The sequence below is a fragment of the Drosophila albomicans genome, chromosome 3, assembly GCF_009650485.2.
Source record: "Drosophila albomicans strain 15112-1751.03 chromosome 3, ASM965048v2, whole genome shotgun sequence".
Classification (NCBI taxonomy): Eukaryota; Metazoa; Arthropoda; class Insecta; order Diptera; family Drosophilidae; genus Drosophila; species Drosophila albomicans.
This window is the reverse complement of record NC_047629.2, coordinates 44,060,019-44,080,218: the sequence shown is the minus strand read 5'-3', so window position 1 is coordinate 44,080,218 and position 20,200 is coordinate 44,060,019. Positions and strand designations below refer to the sequence as shown.

Sequence of the window (20,200 nt, the reverse complement as noted above, 5' to 3'; positions counted from 1 at the left end):
ATTCAGGTAGCACATGGCCATGGTGCCTAAGCCCGCAAATACATTAATCAATCAATAAATAATACTATTCAAAGCGCTTTTCAATGCGCTGCAGTCAGCAAAGATACCGCCAAAAAGTATGCAATAGATAATTTCAATTGAGCACGGGTGCTTTCGAGTCGCTGCCTGCAAGTATGCAACAAAAATTAGGCAAGTGTTTGCATTCAACTACAAAATTCAAGGCATCCCAAAAAGTATGCAACATAATGTTTGCTAGTTAATTTGATTTAAACTTTAAAACGTTAAGATTTTGATTAGAGAATTTTGACTTTAGAACAAATTTTGGAATAGATTTCTTTTAGGCTACTATAGCAAATAAACGTGTTTGCTTCGGCTGAATAAGTCTAAGTTTAGCCTCGATTTTTTTCATGTCGATTAGAATTGGACGCAAACATTTGTAACTAACTACGTAAAGTTAAACAACTTGTAAGTTCTAATAGTTAACTAGATAATTAACAACAATTTGACACCATTCAAGGCCTTGAAGCCGTCACATCGCCACCATTTGCATTGAGATCGCGCTCCTCCGATTGATCCAGCAACTGCGACCAGCTCGCATTTAAACGCACTATTTCCATGTCCTGTCGCAGCTGCTGCAAAGGTTGCTCCTGCAGGCTCTGACAGTTGTCAAGGACGCGCGAGACGTGCTCCAATTGATTGGCATAGATGCGCAGACGCTCCACATTATTGTTGTCCTGATGCGCCGCCGTATTGACCTGAAGTCAAAGCAGGATTAGTAAAGGAAAAAATAAAGATATTTGCTTAAGGACTCACTGTGAGTTGTGTGCCACAGACATTGCGCAGATAGCTGCTGACACGCTGATCCTGCAGCTGACCACCGGAATGCCACATTTTCAACAGATTCAATATGCCCAGGACGTCGCCCTGCTCGGGCGCCTGGTTGGGCGACAACAGCTGCATGGGCGGAAACTCTGTGGTGGGCGAGAGCTTCTTGTAGCTGCTGCACAAAGTGCTCAGCGTACAGATGTCCTCATTGAGACGCTGTTGCCACACACGAGAGTAGCAAGCAAAAGCAGAAGCAGGCGAAGTTGGTTATGTATGAAGTATTAGTAGTTAACGTTTTGCATTTCATTTCAAACGAAAGAGTGCGCTTTTGAACTTGATTTGTGACTGTCCCTAGTCCCAATGATGAATGGATGGATGATAATGAATGTGGATTACAAATATATGTATAGATTGATGTTGGCATGTGAAATGAAAGTTTCAAAAGACGAAAATAAAAATTCCAAATCGATGATATTGCTTATAAACTAGGCCAAGAGAGTTCACTTTATTCTAATCAAATAATACGTGTAATTGTATGACTAAAGATACGATTAACATAAGATCAGAAGCGCGATCGTAATTGTGTTAAAACATATGAAAATATATCTGGCCGACTAAACGATAACGATATATAGAAATGTCTTCGAAGAATGCGCAACATAAAAAATGTTTTTATAGTAGTCCAAAATAAATGAGGAGGTGGAGGAGGCAGAAACACAAAACGTGGCTAAAACCTTACGTCGATTTCGTTGCGATGTCGCTGCATTTCCGACTTGGCGCCACTCAGATCGCTGCCCTTGATCATCAGCTCCTGTGTGGCGTCCATTAGTTCGTCCTGCAACTTTAGATTGACATCCTCCAAGTCTTTTAGCTTCTCCAGCATATCTTCCTTATGCTGTTGTAGTTTGTTTCTGTAAGTAATTTGGTATTAGGTAAACAATCCTCAAATTTATATTCATTTTGCGCTTACTTATCCACGATCAGTTGCTGTATGCAATTGTCGTTGTCCAGCTGCACAAGTCGCAGCACTTTGAGCAATTTGGTAACCAGAGTGTCCACCTCAATGACCTGGTCCACAACTGCCTGAGCTGTGCTGTATTCCATCAGCGAGGGCAGCTCAGCCAGCGAGTCATGGCAACTTAGCTCCTCCGTGTTGCATTGATCGCGATTGCTAAAGAGAAGAGTAAAGATTTAAGTTTGTTAACTATGTAATTGAATGCCATACTCACTTCATGGGCAGCACACTTAACTTGTGCACGTGCAGTTCCATTTGCTGGCGATTGGTGATGGCCTGTGAGAGCTGCTGCAGCGAATCATCGCCATTGACACTCTGCTGATGTTGTTGTTGCTGGCTGCACTGGCTGATCAGCTCTGTGGGCAGCTCAATCTGCGAGATCATGCCCGTGCATGAGGAAACCATGTTGTGTGAATGCGAATCCGGCTGCACAACATCCTCCAGCACATTGTCCATCATCAGCAGGCAGGGCTGAAGAAGATATTTAATTAAATACTGATTTACAACTGTTATCCTTAAATACTCACTTCCGTTTCCGAGTCGAGCATTTCGGTGGAATCAGAGTCATCGCCGTTGCCGTTGAGGCTGACTGGTTCGTTGTTGTGCAGCGTCAGCATCGAATGTCCTGCAGCCGCTTGCTGACCTTGCTGTCTTTTGCCACCATGACGCAGCGAAAGTCGCTTGCCCGAGTGCGTTGTGGCCTGGCGTATGGCACCGATGACGGCGGCGATGAAGGATTGATTGCGCTGCGGCGACAGCGAGCCATCACTGGTTAGTACTAGAGTATGCAGCGCATCGCCATTGGCAGCCGGACTCAGTGGCAAGTCTATACCGTTGGGCTTCATGCCATTTTGAGCGTGCTCCGTTTCCGCAGCGAGCGATTCAGCCTGGAAGCGTATGTCCTGTGGGGTAAAGAGTTGGAATTAGATAGTGATAACAAAGAAATAAGTTGTTTATTGAGTGAAATTGACTGGAATGTGGTTGCTAACTGTTTATTGAGGGTATGACAAAGCAAGCTCTTAATTTCACTAGACAGAGTTACAAGAAATACCTCCCTAATCATTTTGAATTGTTGAATACAATCATTTAAAAGGTTGTACTGTAAGCTTACCTCTAGATCCTGCTCGGAGATGCTGTAGGAGCACACCAGCTGCTCCACCAGGCTGTCGAGGCGTGTGTGCAATCCCGACAGCGCTGTGGAGGCGCCTGCCACCGCCGCATTCTGCTGATGGATGAGCTCACGCGACTTGTTCTCCAGCGCTGCGTATTTGGTTTGCAGCAAACGATTCTCCTGGCGACGCTGCTCATTCAAACGCACCAGATGCCGGCACTCGTCGCGCAATACTTTGGCCTCCTCCTCGCGATTGGCCAGCTGCGCCTTGGCTGTCTGATACTCCGTTTCCAGTTCCCTGAGCGCATCACACTGCGCCGCCTTCTCGTGCTGCAAAAAGTCCTGCAACTCGCTCGATTCCTGCTCAATGGCAGCCTTCTCCTGCAGCAGCAGCTGCTGCGTGGCCAGCGATCGTCGCATCTCCAGCTGCAAAGCACGACACAAGGCACGCAGCTGCCCAATCTCCTGCTGCCGCTCGAACAACTCATGGCCACTCATCTGTATCTGCGACTCGAGCATTAGCAGACTGTCGTGTCCGCTGCCATCGCCGCTATCCTCAGAGGTGGGCGTGCCTGCGCTGGCGCTGACAACGCGCGCCAACTCCAGCATGCCCATGACACGCTCCGTATTCAGATGCAACTCCTGCTGCATGGCCAGTTTCTCCTCACGCTCCCGCTGCAGCTTGCCGCTCAACTGACGCACCTCCTGGCGCAGTTGCTCGAGCTCATGATCACGCTGATCGGGCTCGGCTTGCGTGCACTGATCACGCTGCTCCACGGCGTCCAAGGCGCGCGTCTGCAGCACGCCACCGTTGAGCACTTGCTCCAGGTCATCGCTGGTCAGAGCTGTCTGAACCGCTGTCTCATGGTAAATGCGTGTCCTTGGCTGCTGCTGCTGCTGTGGGCGACGCAGCGAATTGACTTTGGCGCTGGCTGCGGGTGGCGCCAGACTACGACGACTGGTGGGCGTCAGCATGACGGAGGAAGTCATCCGTGCATCCACGACCGCAGCACGACTGATGGAGTTGCTGCGCGACAAACGTCCCACGCTCAAATCCTCCACAGACTGTTGCTTGCGTCGCCGTGGCAATGTGCCACCTAAAAAGTGGAAGAAAGAGCGACTAACTTTGTTTCTAATGGAGTTTGATATTCACTTTGCTTACCTGGTGCTGGACTCCCGCGCAGTCGACTGGCCATCACATCTGGCGTCACAGACATGCCACGCCTTGCGCCCGCAGCGCCGCGATTCGCCGGCCAGCGTCCGTCGTCGGAAGGCGTGCCCGGCGTGCGTGCGCGACTTAGCGAAGGCGTGCGCTGCACTTGCGACAGTCGCTGCACGGATTGAGCGCGATTCAGCGCACTGGGCAGCGTGTCTGGCTTCTGTGGGCGTGGCGTGCGCATAGTTGTAGATGTGGGCGTGGCACTGGGCGCACGAAACGAACTGGAGCTGGTCAGCGGACGTGACTTCTCCTTCTGCCCCGCCTGTGACTGTTGTTGTTGTTGCTGCTGTTGTTGTTGCCTTGGCAAGCTGGCGGCACGCTTCAAGTTGGCCACGCGACCGCGCAGCTGCGGCGGCGACTGTTGCTCCGGTTCCGGCTCAAACATGGCCACCTTCTTCTTCACGCTGCCATTGTGCGTGCGTCGCTGTGGCGTCGTCGTCGACGTCGTTGCCTTCTGTGTGTTCGGCTTCGTCTGCTGCTGTTGCTGGGAACACTCGCTGCTCTGATCGCTGGGCGAGACTGCGCTGCAACTGCTCATCAACTGCAGTTCGCAGCTGTCGTAGATCTCCTCCAGACCATTGCTGCTGGTGTAGCCACCGCTTGTGCTGCTCAAGCCGCGTTGCAGCGTCATTCGTGATAAGCAACAGCTGCTGGGCACATCGAGACCGCTGTCGCTGCCATCGCAGTTGCTCTGGACCACGGTCAGCGACTGTTCGCACTCCTGCAGCTCCAGGCTGGCCAAGCACACGGCCAGCTGATGTTCATCCTCGCCAGGCAGCAGCAGTTGTTGTTCTGGTTGCTGTTGTGGTTGCTCCATCTCGCAGAGCGTGCCGGACATGGCAGCTCAGTAGTAACTAGAAATCAAAAAGAAAGAGAAAAACTATTTAATTCGTGTGGTTTTTATAGTGCAAGTGATTCACACACAGAGTGCGACCCAAATTTGTTGCATGCACGCGTATTTTTGGTATTGTGGCATTTCAGTGTCTGCCCCGCCGCTGCAAGTTGCACACACATTTGCACACACACGCCAACGACCTTTTCGAGGGGAATGCCACACGCTGCCGAATGCTGCAAAACAGAGAACTTGCTGCCTTTTGCGGTCAAGTTGGACACGACATTTCAATTCTTAGCAGCTGTCCAGCTGTCCCCATGCTGCATGCCTCATGCTGCACGCTGTGCCCAAGCGCTTTTTGGCCACTTTGATTGACTTAAACTAGTTCACACCTGACACGCAACTGGGACACAAAAAAAGTGCTGAGGACACTCGGCATAAGTTATGAGCACAGCTCGCTCATTGTTCACTTCAGACTGTCGTCGAAGAAGCTGCCTGCCTCTTGAATTCCTGCATTTTTTGGCAGCTTTCAAGTTGCTTCTAATTGCAATTCGCATTCACACTATTATTATTGTGATGATGATTGTTATTGCAACTGGGGCAGCAGCATCAGCATCATCTGTAGTGGAATATTTATGACTGTTGCATGTGGCATTAAGTACGAGCACAACCTTGCCACAAACAAACATCGCATAAAAGGGAACGCTCTTTAATTGTATTGCCATCTCAGGCCAAAGCTCCGTCTACTCATCATCAAGTTGGCCACCTTTGCGAACGGCCCAAATAACTTGGCCATAACTAACTAATTAGCTGACAGCTGACAACCGACAACGTTTGTTCCCTGCGACTTCTTCGAATATGAATCACGACTAACAGAAGACACCAAGAGTTGACCAACTGAAGATTTATTGGAATGATGCAATTAACTCTAAGAAGGAATATAAATTTACTTCCACTTTGCGGTAATATTGTTTTTCACATGCCTAGCAAGGAACATGGAATTTTAAATATATTTTTATACCCGCTATCCATAGAATAGAAGCGTTGGGATCATATTAAAATGGTAAAAGTTATTTAAGATATAGCTGTATATGGGAAAAAAGGCTTACGTCTTAATTGCTTTGGCTGACAATCTGGTATATTTTGTAATCTATGGTATATTTTAAAAGTAGTACTATATCAATATACCACAAATAGCACTCGGTATATTTAAGTATTGCGGTTCCGCTCTGTTTTGCTTTTATTCAAAGTTATCTGACAGTCGAGTTCCCCCGACTGTAGCATTCTTGTTTTACTTTAAAACAGTGGACTTTATAAATATTTAGATTTGTCAAGTGACCGTAATTTATATTACAAAAAAAGAGTTATGGCTAAATCGAGATTCTATATTTAAACGGGTTACTAACGAAAAATAATCATGAAATTCTCATAGGGTAACTTATTCAAAAAAATATAAGATTCATAAAGAGTAAATGCATATTTTTGTGAAAAACTGAATTACTTAATTACAATTTATATAAGAAATCTATTTAAAGGACTAGAATTTGTTGGTCTACTAATGAATTATATTTTTGTGAAATCTAAACAAGTACAACTTAAAAAACATGTTTAGGTATAAGTAATGAGTAATAATAAATAGCAAATATTAGACTAATAAGGACTTTTCTGATTGATGATTTTTCTGTCTATTTACATATCTCATATCTTCTTTTTCAAAACTACAGGGTATAAAATAATATTAGCTACAATGCAGCAGCTTAATTAATAATATACTGACTTCCCATTTGAAATGTCTAATATTATTATATATAAAAACTTTCATTTTAGCCACTTTTCACCAAACCCAACATTAATCTTTCCTGCTTAGACGTCATTCAATTAATATAAAATTATGGTCAAAATATTCAAATATGGTCAGGCGACTCGAACTGGAACTTCCCTAACAGGTCTCCATATGAGTTCATTGTTTTCAATTCCAGCTCGAAAAGAATTTAAATGTTGAAATCAGGAATGCTGATTTGGAATCTGGAATGAACTATAACCTTTTAATACAATACTGTGTAATTCAATATAAACTAGTTGCGTTTTAGCAACAACTTCTATAAATTATTATGCAGTTTAAGCAAGAGTAAAACGGAACTGGGAAAACAAACTCTAATTGAATTATTTGTTAAAACAATTTGAGTGAGAGAAGTTCCTCTGGAATCCACAAATGCGGAAATCCCTCCAAAGTTCTTCTTTCGAAAACTTGCTGTTGATTTTCGACACAAGTTGGGTAAATAAAAGCCAAATGAAATAAAGTGCTTGCAACCATATGTTACGCTTTAATTATATAGTAAGGGTATGTCGGGGTCGTGGACAGCTGTCTATATAACATTTTGTTTTTTTTTATTGCTGGTGTTATTGTTACTCGTTGGTGTTGTTTTTGCTGTTGCTGTTGCTGTTGGTTTCATGGCACGCATCATTAGTGCCTTGTTTGTTATGCGATCTCCCAGAGAGATTTTTGGCCAAATTTGGCCCAAAACGATTTCATCATCAGCAACAGCAGCAGTAGCGAAAAACAAGCTGAAAGGGAAGATATGGCAATAATGAAGTTGCTCCAGTTTCAAATGTGTTTTTTACTCGCACTCGCGCACTCGTAATTGGAATTTCAGTTAAAGTAAAAGATAGTTGGCATTTTAGTTAGTTTTTCTTTTTCTTTACTTTGTTGTTGTTGTTGTTGGGCGTGACAATGTGAAACCAGTTTTGTCGACAGAGAGAAAGAGATCCTGTCAAACGACCTTGGCTAGAACACGTTAACGTTAAAGGCTTCTCTACAAAAAAGAGGTCTTTAAGCGCGTTAAAGAGAACTGTGAAGGGGGGTTTAGCGGTCTAATGAAGGGCACTTGAGGCAGGCAGACGAGACACTCGAGTGCCGCACAAGGAAGGCAACGAGCCAACGAGGCAACGAGGCGGACTTTTTGTGCCCCCAGCGAGGCATGGCGAGGCAGTAAAGCAAGCGATGCAAGAAAAGCGAAACAATTTCCAGACACACAAACACACACACACACATAAATGTTGCAGCTCAATTGTCGCATGTGGCAAGCCCTCAGACTTGCGTCTTTGCCTCTTGTGCAGCTGCCATCGGACTTGAAGTTGAACTTAAAGTTGCGAACTGCGAATAAAGTTGTCGCATCGCATCGATCTCGCCATGGCCATGACAATGAAAGATTGAGTTGTGTGTGCGAAAAGAAATAAAACTCGTTTCAGTCTTTATTATCGAGGTCTGTCCATCACACACAACAGTTGAAGAATACTCGTGCTTTGCATAAACCGGAACTGCGACTCCGATTCCAACTCCAACTCCGAGTCAAAGAGTCAAGCGTTGCACCCACTCAACATAAAAGAGTTCGATTGCAGGTGGAAGGAGGAGGAGGAGGAGGAGGAAGAACACGCTGTCTGAATGTTACGCCTAATTAAGTGCAATCAATGAGGAACAACTGTTGAGAGACGGAGACTGAACTGATACTGAACTGAACTTGCCCCGCCATGTTGCACCATTCAGCTAATTCGATTAAGGCGCTTCACAGCGCGCAAACAAAGGCAAAGTCGAGGGCAACGCCGGCGACAACAACATAGCCAAGTTAATTACAGCAACAACAAGAACAGCAGACAACAACAAGCAACAACAAACAACAGACAGCAACAACAAGCGACAACAACTGCAATTAACATGCTAGAAAAGCGCGTAAAAAATAAAAGAGTTTGCAAATTGCAAATTCTGCGTGTGTCATTAAAGAAAGACAGCAATATGTCAGAGAGAAAGAGAGAGAGAGAAGGAGCGATGGATCAGGGTTAGCGTAGCTTTGACTTTGCGACACTCGACACTTGACATTTCAGACGCAATGCGGCAACTTGTTCACAGTTCAGCGTCCAGTTAATGCAACGCACATTTACAACACATTAAAAGATCATTTGGCATGAGAAAGCAAAAAAAAAAATAAAAAAAAAAAGTATTTCTACACACACATCCCAAAGGCATTTGAGCTATCAAGATTGCCAACCAAATTAATCATCTGAAAATGACTCGATTAAAGTTGGGAAAGAACTTCGTAAGTTGAAGAAAACTTTGTTTTCTTTTACTAAGGAAACATGTGAGCAGAATGTTAATAAAATGAATCAATCATTCGACAGAATTAGAATGATAAATCAAGTTCTTAAGATCAACAAAGATATTCTGAATTTATTGAAAAGATATGAGTTTCATTTAAAACAAATTAAATGAAGCTTACATTAAGTAATATTGTATTTATTTGTATTCCGAATTTGTTGAAGCTTTTTAAAGCATGAAGCACTGTATGGAAAAACTTTGAGATGGCTTTAAAATAAATTAAGTTGCAGATATAATTAGATTAATATTATATTTATTAGTACTCGGAATATTAAAAGCTTTTGGCTGCATTTAAAGTAAATTAAACTGAAGTCAATTAATGAGTTTCAAGTTTCAAAAAGTTTAAAGCTTATGTATTTGTATACACATTTCACATATGAAAACTAATTAATCGCAATCATGTTTGATAATTAAAAAGTCGTGCTTATCAGCTGCACTTAAATCTTGTTATTTTTATCTGCACTTTGTGTCTTGATTGTTGAGCCAGCTTCTGATATGTTAAACATCTGGTTAATCACTGCTGAAGTTGCTTTTAATTTCTTAAATTATACAAAATCAGCAGCTTAAATTGTTGTATCAACATTAATTTCGCTTGCTGTGCAAATGTGATAAAAGACCTGCGATTTGAATAAGTTTAAAAGTTCACAATGTTCATCATGTCTTAATTTTTTTAATATTATATTTTATAAATGCTTAATTTGCTTCAAATGCCGCCCAAAGTTTTTCGAGTACTACACAAATATTATATTAATATAATTATAGCTTCAACTTTATTTATTTTTAAAACAACGTCAAAGTTTTATAATACATTCGGAATACTACTATATAGAATATTAGTGTAATTTTTATTATAGTCTAATATGCTTTCAAGAGCTTCAATAAATTCTTAATACTCATAAATATAATACAACTTAATGTAAATTTTTTTAAATCATTATTATTACTGTTTCAATAACTAATCTAGACTATTTTAAATCATTTTAATTTAAAGATAGGTCTGATATAAGCCTATAAATAAGCTAAGCAACTCCCTCAAGAAAGTGTACTGAATATTTTCTGTTGATACGATTCACTTTTAATAAGCAACAATGTTTACCATCAATAATATTTGGTTTGTTCATATGTCGAAGTCACACTATCTCCTCACACATAGTTCACAGAGTCTCAGATACTCAGACAGCTGTGAACTCGCAACTCTGGCAACGATTATTTATGCTCTAGACTCTAGACTCATATGCAGGGTTTTATAGTCGCTCATAAAAGTTATTGTACAGTCGTTTTTTAAATATTTTGATGCGATTCCCTCGCTCTATTGTGCAGCCGAACTAATTCTGATGTTGATTCTCATTCTGTGTCCATCTGTTGTGGGGGGAATCTCTGGTGGGGAACTTATCTCTCTTTCTTTCTTTCCCTATCTCTCTGTCTCTTTCTCTTTCACTTGCATAAATTTCTCTCGCTGCTGCTTCTTCTTCGCAGTTGTTGTTTGCAGCATTTGATGTTTGCTTTAGCTGTAGTTGCATTGAAAACAATTTATTTCCATGCCTCGTATTTATGGCAATTTATTTTGTGCTCTCTAGTGAAGGGGACTCAACACACAACACACAACACAACACAACTCTTTGCCCCTCGTTGCAACTAGAGGCAGGCAACCAATTTATGTGGATTGTGCTTCATCTTTATCTCTCATCGCATCTCAGTTATTGTTGTTATTTGTTGTGGGTGGTTTGCAAATGTCGCGACTATTTTAATTGATGGCAAAGCTCGTCTCGTCTCGAATTCGAATCTGAATTCGAATCCGAATGTCAATTCTCACGCTACCCAAATGAAACAGGTGGACAACGCTTGCAACACTGAAGTGTGCCACGCCACGCCTCGTTTGCTGCGTTATTGAACACTCCTCGAGTCGACTTCCTGTGGCAGCAACACACACACACACACACACACACAAAAAGCGTCGACGACCCACGAAACTCAAATGAAGTGAAACATTTTGTGCCGCGAATTACAAACGTGCCCCCAGGCCTGAGGCCCGCATTTGCCGCAGTGTTGCATGCCCCCAACCCTGCACAGTTATAATGAGTTGCAGTTGCAAGTTGCGCGCCCAGTTGTCGCTCTCTCTCTCTCCCTCTCTTTTTATGTCGCTGGGGACAGCAATTGAAAACTGCGCAAAGAGTTTCGACTTTCGGGTTGGGGCAAACAGCCAAACGAGGCAAGAGCTCTTCCGGGTTCTGTCTCCCCCCCCCCTCTCTCTCTCTCTCTCTCTCTCTCTCTCTCTCTCTCTCTCTCTCTGTCTCTATTTCACTCCTTCCTCTCCCTCTCTCTCTCTCTGGGTTGTGGAGTTCTCATTTCAGCGTGTTGCACCTGCAGACTTAGTGCGCATTATGCCCATAGAGAACGCCAGCCATAATATCTAATTTTTAGACTCGAGATTCCCCACTTTCTACCCCCCCCCCCTCCCCCCCTCCCTTTTCCCTTCTCCCTCTTGGCTGTTTTGTTTTCAATTCAGTATAAACAGGGGCTGGGGAGGCATCGAGCTGGCACCGCCTGGTGTTTAATGAATCAAAGAGAACGCAGACGTCGCAGCGGACTTGGGAGGAGGAGGAGGAGGCAGAGAGGGGGCATGTGGCATGGCCAGCTGGGCTGTCACGAACGCGGGTTTGGATCTGGCTATTGGGCAATCACAACAACAATTGCAACAAAACTAACAACAACAACAAAAACTGAAGAAGAAGCATGCAGCAAAGTTGCAAGTAGCAGGAAGAAGCGACCAACTGAATCGCTGCGCTTTTTAAAGTTACGGTCTGGGATTTGTTGTTGTTGTTTTAGTTGTTGTTGTTGCTGTTAAACTATAAACAATTTTTCGGCGGCTTCTCAGTCAACAAGAAAACTTCAACGGCGCGCACGCAAAAGTTTCGTTTTGCATCTGTTGAAAGTCGAAGAAAGAAAGAAAGATTGAGCAACTGAAGCAACCCAGAAAAATGCGAAGCTAAATACGAGAACTGTTTTGCCATGTTGTTGTGTTGTCCAAAGTTGAACTGTGCCACACAGCATAACACTGTGCAACACACAACAGCACAAACCTATGCTCGACACTCCCACTTGCCACTCAAAACATTGTTATGTATAATTAATCAAGCACAGCGAACACACTTTGATTAAATTTTAATTAGTTTCGAATAACTTTTGCCATGCGCCTGCTTAGAAATGCTTCAACGCAAACGCAACGCAACTCAACTCAATTTTTCATTTACAGTTCATAAATATAAATTGTTTATTTTTGTACTTAGAGTGAACCTAATAAGTGGCATTAATAAGTCAAGTATACGCCAAAAATAAGTATGTCATCAGCTGAAAGTTGACTAAATTTACAGTCTGCACTTTTGCTAAGCTCATTTTGGAATTTAGCCGTAAAAAGAAAACAGTTTATTGAACAACTGTAATTTAGTATTTAGAACGTTAAATAAATACCAAATGTGCAGTATTTCAGTATTTATTGACTGCACTTTTGCTAAGCTCATTTTGGTATTTAGCAGTAAAAGAAAACAGTTTATTGGGCAATTGTAGTTCAGTATTTAGAACGTTAAATAAATACCAAATGTGCAGTATTTTAGTATTTATTGACTAAATTTAAAGTCTGCACTCTTGCTAAGCTGATTTTGGTATTTAGCATTAAAAGAAAACAGTTTATTGAACAACTGTAGTTTAGTATTTAGAACGCTAAATAAATACCAAATGTTCAGTATTTCAGTATTTATTGACTGCACTTTTGCTAAGCTCATTTTGGTATTTAGCAGTAAAAGAAAACAGTTTATTGGACAATTGTAGTTCAGTATTTAGAGCGTTAACTAAATACCAAATGTGCAGTATTTCAGTATTTATTGACTAAAATTACAGTCTTCACTTTTGCTAAGCTCATTTTGGTATTTAGCATTAAAAGAAATCAGTTTATTGAACAACTGTAGTTTAGTGTTTAAAACGCTAAATAAATACCAAATGTGCAGTATTTCAGTATTTAGAAAGTTAAACAAATAGAAGCTATTAGAGTTAAAGTACAATGAATAAATAAAATTTAAGAATTATATAAATTGTGTGAAATATAAAAAAAATGCACTTTTATCCGAAATAGTTATTTAAATATAAATAATAATTGAATATTACTCGCAGTTACTTAGTATTTTCCCTTCCAGACATATTATTTAATATAGTAAATAATGTTATTTACTGAATTTTCCTTAAATAGTGTGAATAATATTAAAAAAAAAACTACACTTTTATCTTAGTTCATAAAGTATAAATAATAATTGAATACTACTGGCAATTACTCAGTATTTTTATTTCCTGTTTTAGTATTTAATATAGTATATAGTATTCCTTACCGAAGAGCTGCACTGCGATCGAGAATAGTTTATAAATATGCATCAATAATATTACAATATTATCAGCATTTCTCTTTACAGTTTAGATTTAGTATTTAATAAAGTATTTTGTATTTATTTGTATTCTTTATTTTTTGAAACCTTTCCTTTATGAAGTTCACGTTTAATGCTAGTGAAGTTCTTCACTGCTAGGTAATAAATAATATTATTAAGCCGCACTTTTATTGAGAATAACTTTTAAAATATATTAATATTTAAATATTAACAGTATTTTTCATTACAGTATTAAATAAAGTATTTAGTACTTCTTTGGAATCATCCGCTACCGATTTTTCTTTATTTAACCGATTTTTATTACTATTGGAGCTCTTTAATGTTAAGTAAGTCAGTAATTCAATTAATTCGCGATAGTGCCACACGTACTGTGAGTAAACATTCATAAGTTCCGACACTTGTAGAGATAAGTTATACAAATATGCCGCTTGTGACAAACAAATAAAAAGATCCCCTTAGGGTACTCATTCTTCTACAAAGTCTTATTGAAAATAAACATGGCTAAAATTCTAGAAAAACTTTGATAGGTAATCAGCCACGCTTATCACTTAAAAGAGATTAATCATAATCTAAAAAAAATGCATACTAAATAAAATATTAAAGAACTGTCTTTACTTTGATCTGTGCTAAATTATGTTATTCAGTGTTTTGTTTACTTAGCTGTGTTGTTGTTGGTTCTTTAGAACAAAAATAAAGTATAGAAATGTGCAAAAAACGAAATTAAAAGGGAAGCAAAAGAGAAGAGCAATAATTGTGTTGGTTTAATTTTGTTAAGCTGCTGAGGGCGGATCGTACATTGGCCTGACTGTGGGTCGGATCATATTGGAATGATGACTGGCACTTGCCTCGTTTTTTTTATTTATTTTCTAACTTCAACTCTGCCTCTGACTGTTTCGGCTATCTGTCTCTCTGTCTGTCTGTCTGTCTATCTGACCGACTGTCGGTCTATCTGGTTTCATTAACAGCTCATTGCAGTGGCAATTACGCCAAGAGCCGAAATTGTTTGTCATATGGCAGAGAAAGTCTTTGGTCCGCTTCATTTTTCTTTTAGTGCATGGCAAGAAAAATAAAACTCTTTATGACATAGGCTATATAACGATGTGCCAGACACAACTGCTCGCAGAGTGTATATGATTATTATATTCGCTTATACTTTTTTTTTTTTGTATATATTCAACTACTACTACTGCGAGTACTAACTACATTATCAAGTGAGTAACAGCAAACAGTAATGGGAAGCCCGCTTCACGCTTCAAGGCGTCTTTTTTTTTTGTATACCCGCTACCAATCGAGTTAAACGGGTATTATTAAATTGTCCAAAAAAATACTTAATAGGCAGAAGTAAGTCTCCGATCTCACAAATTATACAGTTATACCATAAATTGTGGTATTATACCATAGTATTGTACCACAAATTATACTATTATACTACAAATATACCATTAATCATAATAGACACTTTTAGTTCTGAGTCTTTAACAGTTCTATACACCAATTTTATTGTGCTTATATTTGCAATTTTGATCAATAGGGAAAAGCATGAAATATCATATTTATTTAGACGGATTTTTTGAATATCGAATTATAATATTTATCTATTTTTATAAAATGATTTTATTAAAACGACTTTAATTATTTTTCCTGTAATTAGCTTAGTATTATGAAATTAAATTTATTGATTTTTCATTTTTATGATTACTTTATTTGCTTATCGAAATTATTAAAGCAAAACAATTACTTTAAAATAATGACATTCATGATTAGAACATATTAATAAGAAATTTTACAAGTGCAATGTCTGAAAACGAAAACAAGAATTCAGGACGCTTTGGACTTTTCTACTAAAACAGATAAAATTAAGGAGTCAATATAATGAACATAGTATACGATATTTGGTGAATATAAATCTTTCTTATACAAAAATATCGTAAATGTACAATAAAAAATTTAAAAATGAAACCAAACTAATTGCTAAGTTGAAGCTTTCGAAACATATACTGTAATGTGTTTCGAAGTGTTTGACATAAAAAATCATGAAAATGATTACAAATTTAATTTCGTATTATTTAAATCAGGTGTGTCTCAGTTGCATTGGTCACACTTATTTTTTATTACTCAATAAAATGAGAGGCGGGTATCCAAAAGTCGAGCTCTCTCGCTCGCTTATAACTTTTTTAGTTGTCTAACTCTATTTTTTGCTGCTGCTGCTGCTGTTTTCAGCGGCATGCGCCACATGACACTCTGCCTCAGCCTCTGCCAAAAGGCGTTTAGGGGGGCTGTATGTGTGTGTGTGAGTATGTGTGTGTGTGCTTCGGATAGCCACGTCTACACGTCTGTGTCTCCAGCTGACCATTGACCAGACTCTGAAGACCCCATAAAAACTAAAGAGACGGCAAAAAAAATCATTGTACAGCTGCAAAACGAAAATAGAAAAGCTGCTAGAGGAAGCTTAACTCTCTGGGGGGCGGCAGACGCCGTGAAGTCTCGCCTGAGAGCCTCGTTCATTGTCAACTTGCAGAATGCAAAAAGAACCTTCATGTAGTCTATGTATATAGTATAGAAAACTGAACTCGTAATGCTATGCGAAGCATCCTTTTGTTCAACGTAAGCTGAGACAGCTGACAATGAGAAGAGAGAGAGAGAGAGAGAGAGAGAGAGAGAGAGAGCTGAGAGATATATTACTCCATGGCAACTTGTCCAAGGTTCTCTAAGGTCTGCTCCAGTTACTTCAATTCGGTTGAAACTGACCTTGAAAATGCCAAATCACAGAAAATGGCAAAGCGACAAAGACCCGAAAAAAACGCTTTACGCAAATATGAATATAAACAAAACGATGACAAGTTTATTTATTTTTTTTATGATTTTTTATTGAGCTGTTCGCTTCATCGAATGCGGAGCGAGGGCAAAGTGGGCGGAAGTTGAGCAACGAGTGCGAGTTTTAAAACATTTCGCACACGTTGAAACAAGTTTCAATCGCATTTTTTATCGCAATTAATTTGCTTGTGATTATTAGCAAACAACAAAAAAAAGACAAGTTGGAGAAAGGAAAGGGAAGAGTAGGAGGCATAAAAAAAATACAATTCAAGTGGAATATTTGTGTACATAGAATCGAGGGTAATCGTTCATATATACATATGTATAAAAGGCATTGCTATCGTCAGACACGATAACAACACACAAAACAACAGGCCACAATTCGAAATGCAGCCAGAAAATTTAGCAAATGGTTGGCAAATAATTATACCGTAGCCAAAGCGAAAACTGATAAGATTCCGTTAATTAGAAATCGAAAATGTGTCAGAGCAAATGGCCTAAAATTAGGGCAAATTTATCAACAAGTGAGATATTAGATATTTACAAATAAAACTTAAAAATATATATGGAAAAACACAACAATAAGGTTTTCCCAATTTTTTTTATAGTTTCCAAAAAGATATAATATGTATTTATATCAATATGTAATCTTTTAAAATGTTTGTAGATAATTCTCAAGTTCTGCGAATCGTTTGAAATGCGCAGACAGCAATTAAGATAATTTTCGATAATTGAAACCCTAATTTTTATATACTATATAACACAATAAACCGGAATATCACAATGCAAAAATAAATAATTGAACGGTAATAAATCAAATACAGATTTTTTGCCAAGTTTTTGCATAAAATATATTTAAATTTTCGACACTTTTTTTTAACCAGTTTTGAATATAATATAACACAATTTTCGATATAATATATTCAAATTTTTGATACTGATTTTTAAACAGCTATACAATTTTTGATATAATATATATTATGAAATATAAAAATCAGTATCACAAATTTTAATATATTATATTAGATTATATTATATTATAATTTTCAATATAATATATATTATAAAATATAATATAATATAATATATTACAATTTTCATACTGATTTTGAACCAGATTTGAATATATTATATTATATTACAATTTTCGTTCAAAATATATTATAATAACTTGACTTAAGCAAAGCAAAAAAAACTTATAATCTAAACAAATTTTTTCTCTTTTCATTTTGAATTCATTTCAAATTTCCTGATTTAAATTTGTTTTTGGCTTTACCCGAATTTTAAATGGAAAACCGAACATAAATTTACGTTCGAAAGTTCAAGTAGATTTTATAAGGTTGACAAAACAAAATTTACGATACATTTTCCAACTCTTTATGGGCGAACTTTGCGAATATTTATCGGATTGTGCGAAACAACCATAACGATTAATCAATATGGAATTATTGCCCATTCAAGAGGCGATTTCAAAGACACACAGACAAACTAAAAGCTATTATGCTTGCAAATACAATTGCTTAATTTTGCAATACAACAAATTTGATTTATGGTGATTTAGCCTGGGGAAAAACGATTTAGTAAATTCGAGCAATTTGTGGCGCATAAACATAAATTGAACATGAAGGAATTCGACTTTGGCGAAGCTCGAAATACAACAAAAAACAAAAACAAAAAGTATGCAACAATTTGATGATCGGATGTGGATGTGGATGGAAAAAAGCAAGAAATTGAAACTACAAAAGTGCAATTGCAATCGCGATGTATTTTATTAGTTTGAAAGTAATTAAATGCCATGAAAGTAATTAACAACAACATTGAGCAACTCTCTAATCTCTCATTCATTGCGTTAAGTTGTTGCTAAGTTTTGAAGTCGCGCAGCCACTTAAGATTTTCTCTCTATCGAAACGAAATCAGAAAATACGGCAAACGGCAAACAGCAAACGGATTAATGAAGCTTAATTAACATTTTCCTCAAGTAATAGCTGTGGCAACTCCAATCAAGCATTTGTCCATTTGTCCATTTGTCCACCCGCCCAGCAGGCGACGCAAAATGTCGCGGATGCGTAATTAAAACGGTTCGAACATCCGCTCTTCATCATTAGAGCTTGAAGTCGATGTATGTATGTATATATGGTAATATAGCAAACAAGAAAACGTAGCGTTTAATAATCGGGCCAACTGACTGATTGACTGATTGATTGACTGACGTCAAACTGACATCAAATTGCACTCTTCCTGATTGCTGCTTTATGCTATATACCATATTTGCTCACAAATCGATTATCGCTCAAGTCATGCAACACGAAATGAGTTTTGACGCTGCATAATGAAGTGTCGAGGCAGGAAGTCACAGTTGTTGTTGGAAATAGGAGTTGCAGTGACCTTTCAACTAGCCAAAAGTAATTGAAAACAAAAAAAAAAAACACCAACGACATGGTGACGCCAGCCAGCCACAAGAAAAATAAAACTGAAAAACTCTCAAGAAAAAAAGAAAAACTGAAAGAAAAAACCTCTCTAACCGCCCACCCATGGACTCGACTCCAATCCCAGTTCACAGTCACTGTTCGTAGTCGCAGTCACCATCCCGTCACTGTCTTAGCCTTCTGCCATCATATTCGATAACAACTTTCTACCCGCAAACAAAAAACAATAACAACAACCACATCAAAAAATTTGCTACTCACCCACAGAGAGCGCGGCAAGCAGTACGAATAACTGTGCCAGTTGCTCTTGTTGCTTTTGTTGTTGTTTTCGTCGTTGCTGTTGTTGCTGTAGTTGTTGTCGTGCTGCTTATTCCTTCGGTGGCCACTGATGAAAATGTCAGAGGGTCCCCCAAGGCATTCTTGCCTTCTCTTTCACTCTGCCGTCTTCGCTTCTTCGCTTGTTGATTTTGTGCTGCTGCTGCTGTTGTTGTTGTTGTTGTTTCGGGAGTTTTTAGCAGCAAATGGACGTCTGATAAATTCTATTATTGCTCCCCCCGTGTGTGTGGTTGTGTGTATGTGCAAAATAACAAAGTTGGATGGCAATTTGCGATGTTCGTGGACGGGTGACGTTTTGGATTTGCGAATTTTGCATTAACGCTTCTTCAAATTTGTGCAAATTGAATGCACAAAGATCACGCACACACACACTCACACATCAGTAACACATCAAGAGAGTGCGAGAACAAGAACGTTGACCAGGTGAGCGAGCGGCAGGGAATCTCTTGGGTATTTTGTTGTTGTTTTTGCTGCTTTGCTCTTCTATTGTAGCCTGGCAGCTGCAGAGGCAGCAGCTGTAAAGGACTTTGAATGGCGGCGACAGCAGCGTTTCGTCAGCCCGTATTTTCGGTTTATCTGTGCGTATGTGTGCGCAAAGGTCCTCACACACACACACAGGCACAATGGAACATACACTCACTCACACTCACGTACACCCACAGAAGACGCGTTTTAAACAGCGCGAAAAATCGATGGCTTAAGCAAAACTTTGTTGTCTATTTTGGCAATTCAAATGCGACGCTTTGCGACAGCAAATATACAATGTAGTTTGGACGGCACAACATCGATTAAATTTGAAAGCGTTGCACTTTTATTTCGGGGTCCACACGAATCCACAAAGGCTTCAAATGCATCGAGAAAAAAACCCGTTCAAGCAAAACGCCGCGACGCACAGGACACAGAAATTTAAAACGCGCCCACACGAGCCAACAGCAACGACGAAACTGTTTACAGCCAAAAACGAAACGAAACGAAACGCAGCCGCTGTTAACATTCGCCGCAGCTGCTGCTGTTAACAGAAGCCGGTTAACAGTGTGGCTGC

At 39.5% G+C, this 20,200-nt stretch overlaps 1 protein-coding gene across 2 annotated transcripts; it reads right to left on the bottom strand.

The window, feature by feature from the left end:
- Positions 1–2: 2 nt before the first annotated feature.
- LOC117572286 (uncharacterized) lies at positions 3–20,120 on the bottom strand. 2 transcript variants are annotated; one of them, XM_034254994.2, is made up of 9 exons: positions 19,084–20,120; positions 4,114–5,024; positions 2,952–4,048; positions 2,368–2,742; positions 2,055–2,311; positions 1,796–1,996; positions 1,565–1,736; positions 814–1,041; positions 3–755 (listed from the first exon to the last, which is right to left on the bottom strand). In XM_034254994.2, the coding sequence occupies exons 2-9, from the start codon at positions 5,006–5,008 to the stop codon at positions 513–515; spliced, it is 3,468 nt and encodes a 1,155-aa protein (XP_034110885.1). In that variant the 5' UTR covers positions 5,009–5,024; positions 19,084–20,120; the 3' UTR covers positions 3–512. The 2 variants fall into 2 exon arrangements, with proteins under 2 accessions (XP_034110885.1, XP_051860677.1); XM_052004717.1 differs by lacking the exons at positions 3–755; positions 814–1,041 and adding an exon at positions 1,114–1,176 and having other exon boundaries at positions 19,084–20,115.
- Positions 20,121–20,200: the final 80 nt, after the last annotated feature.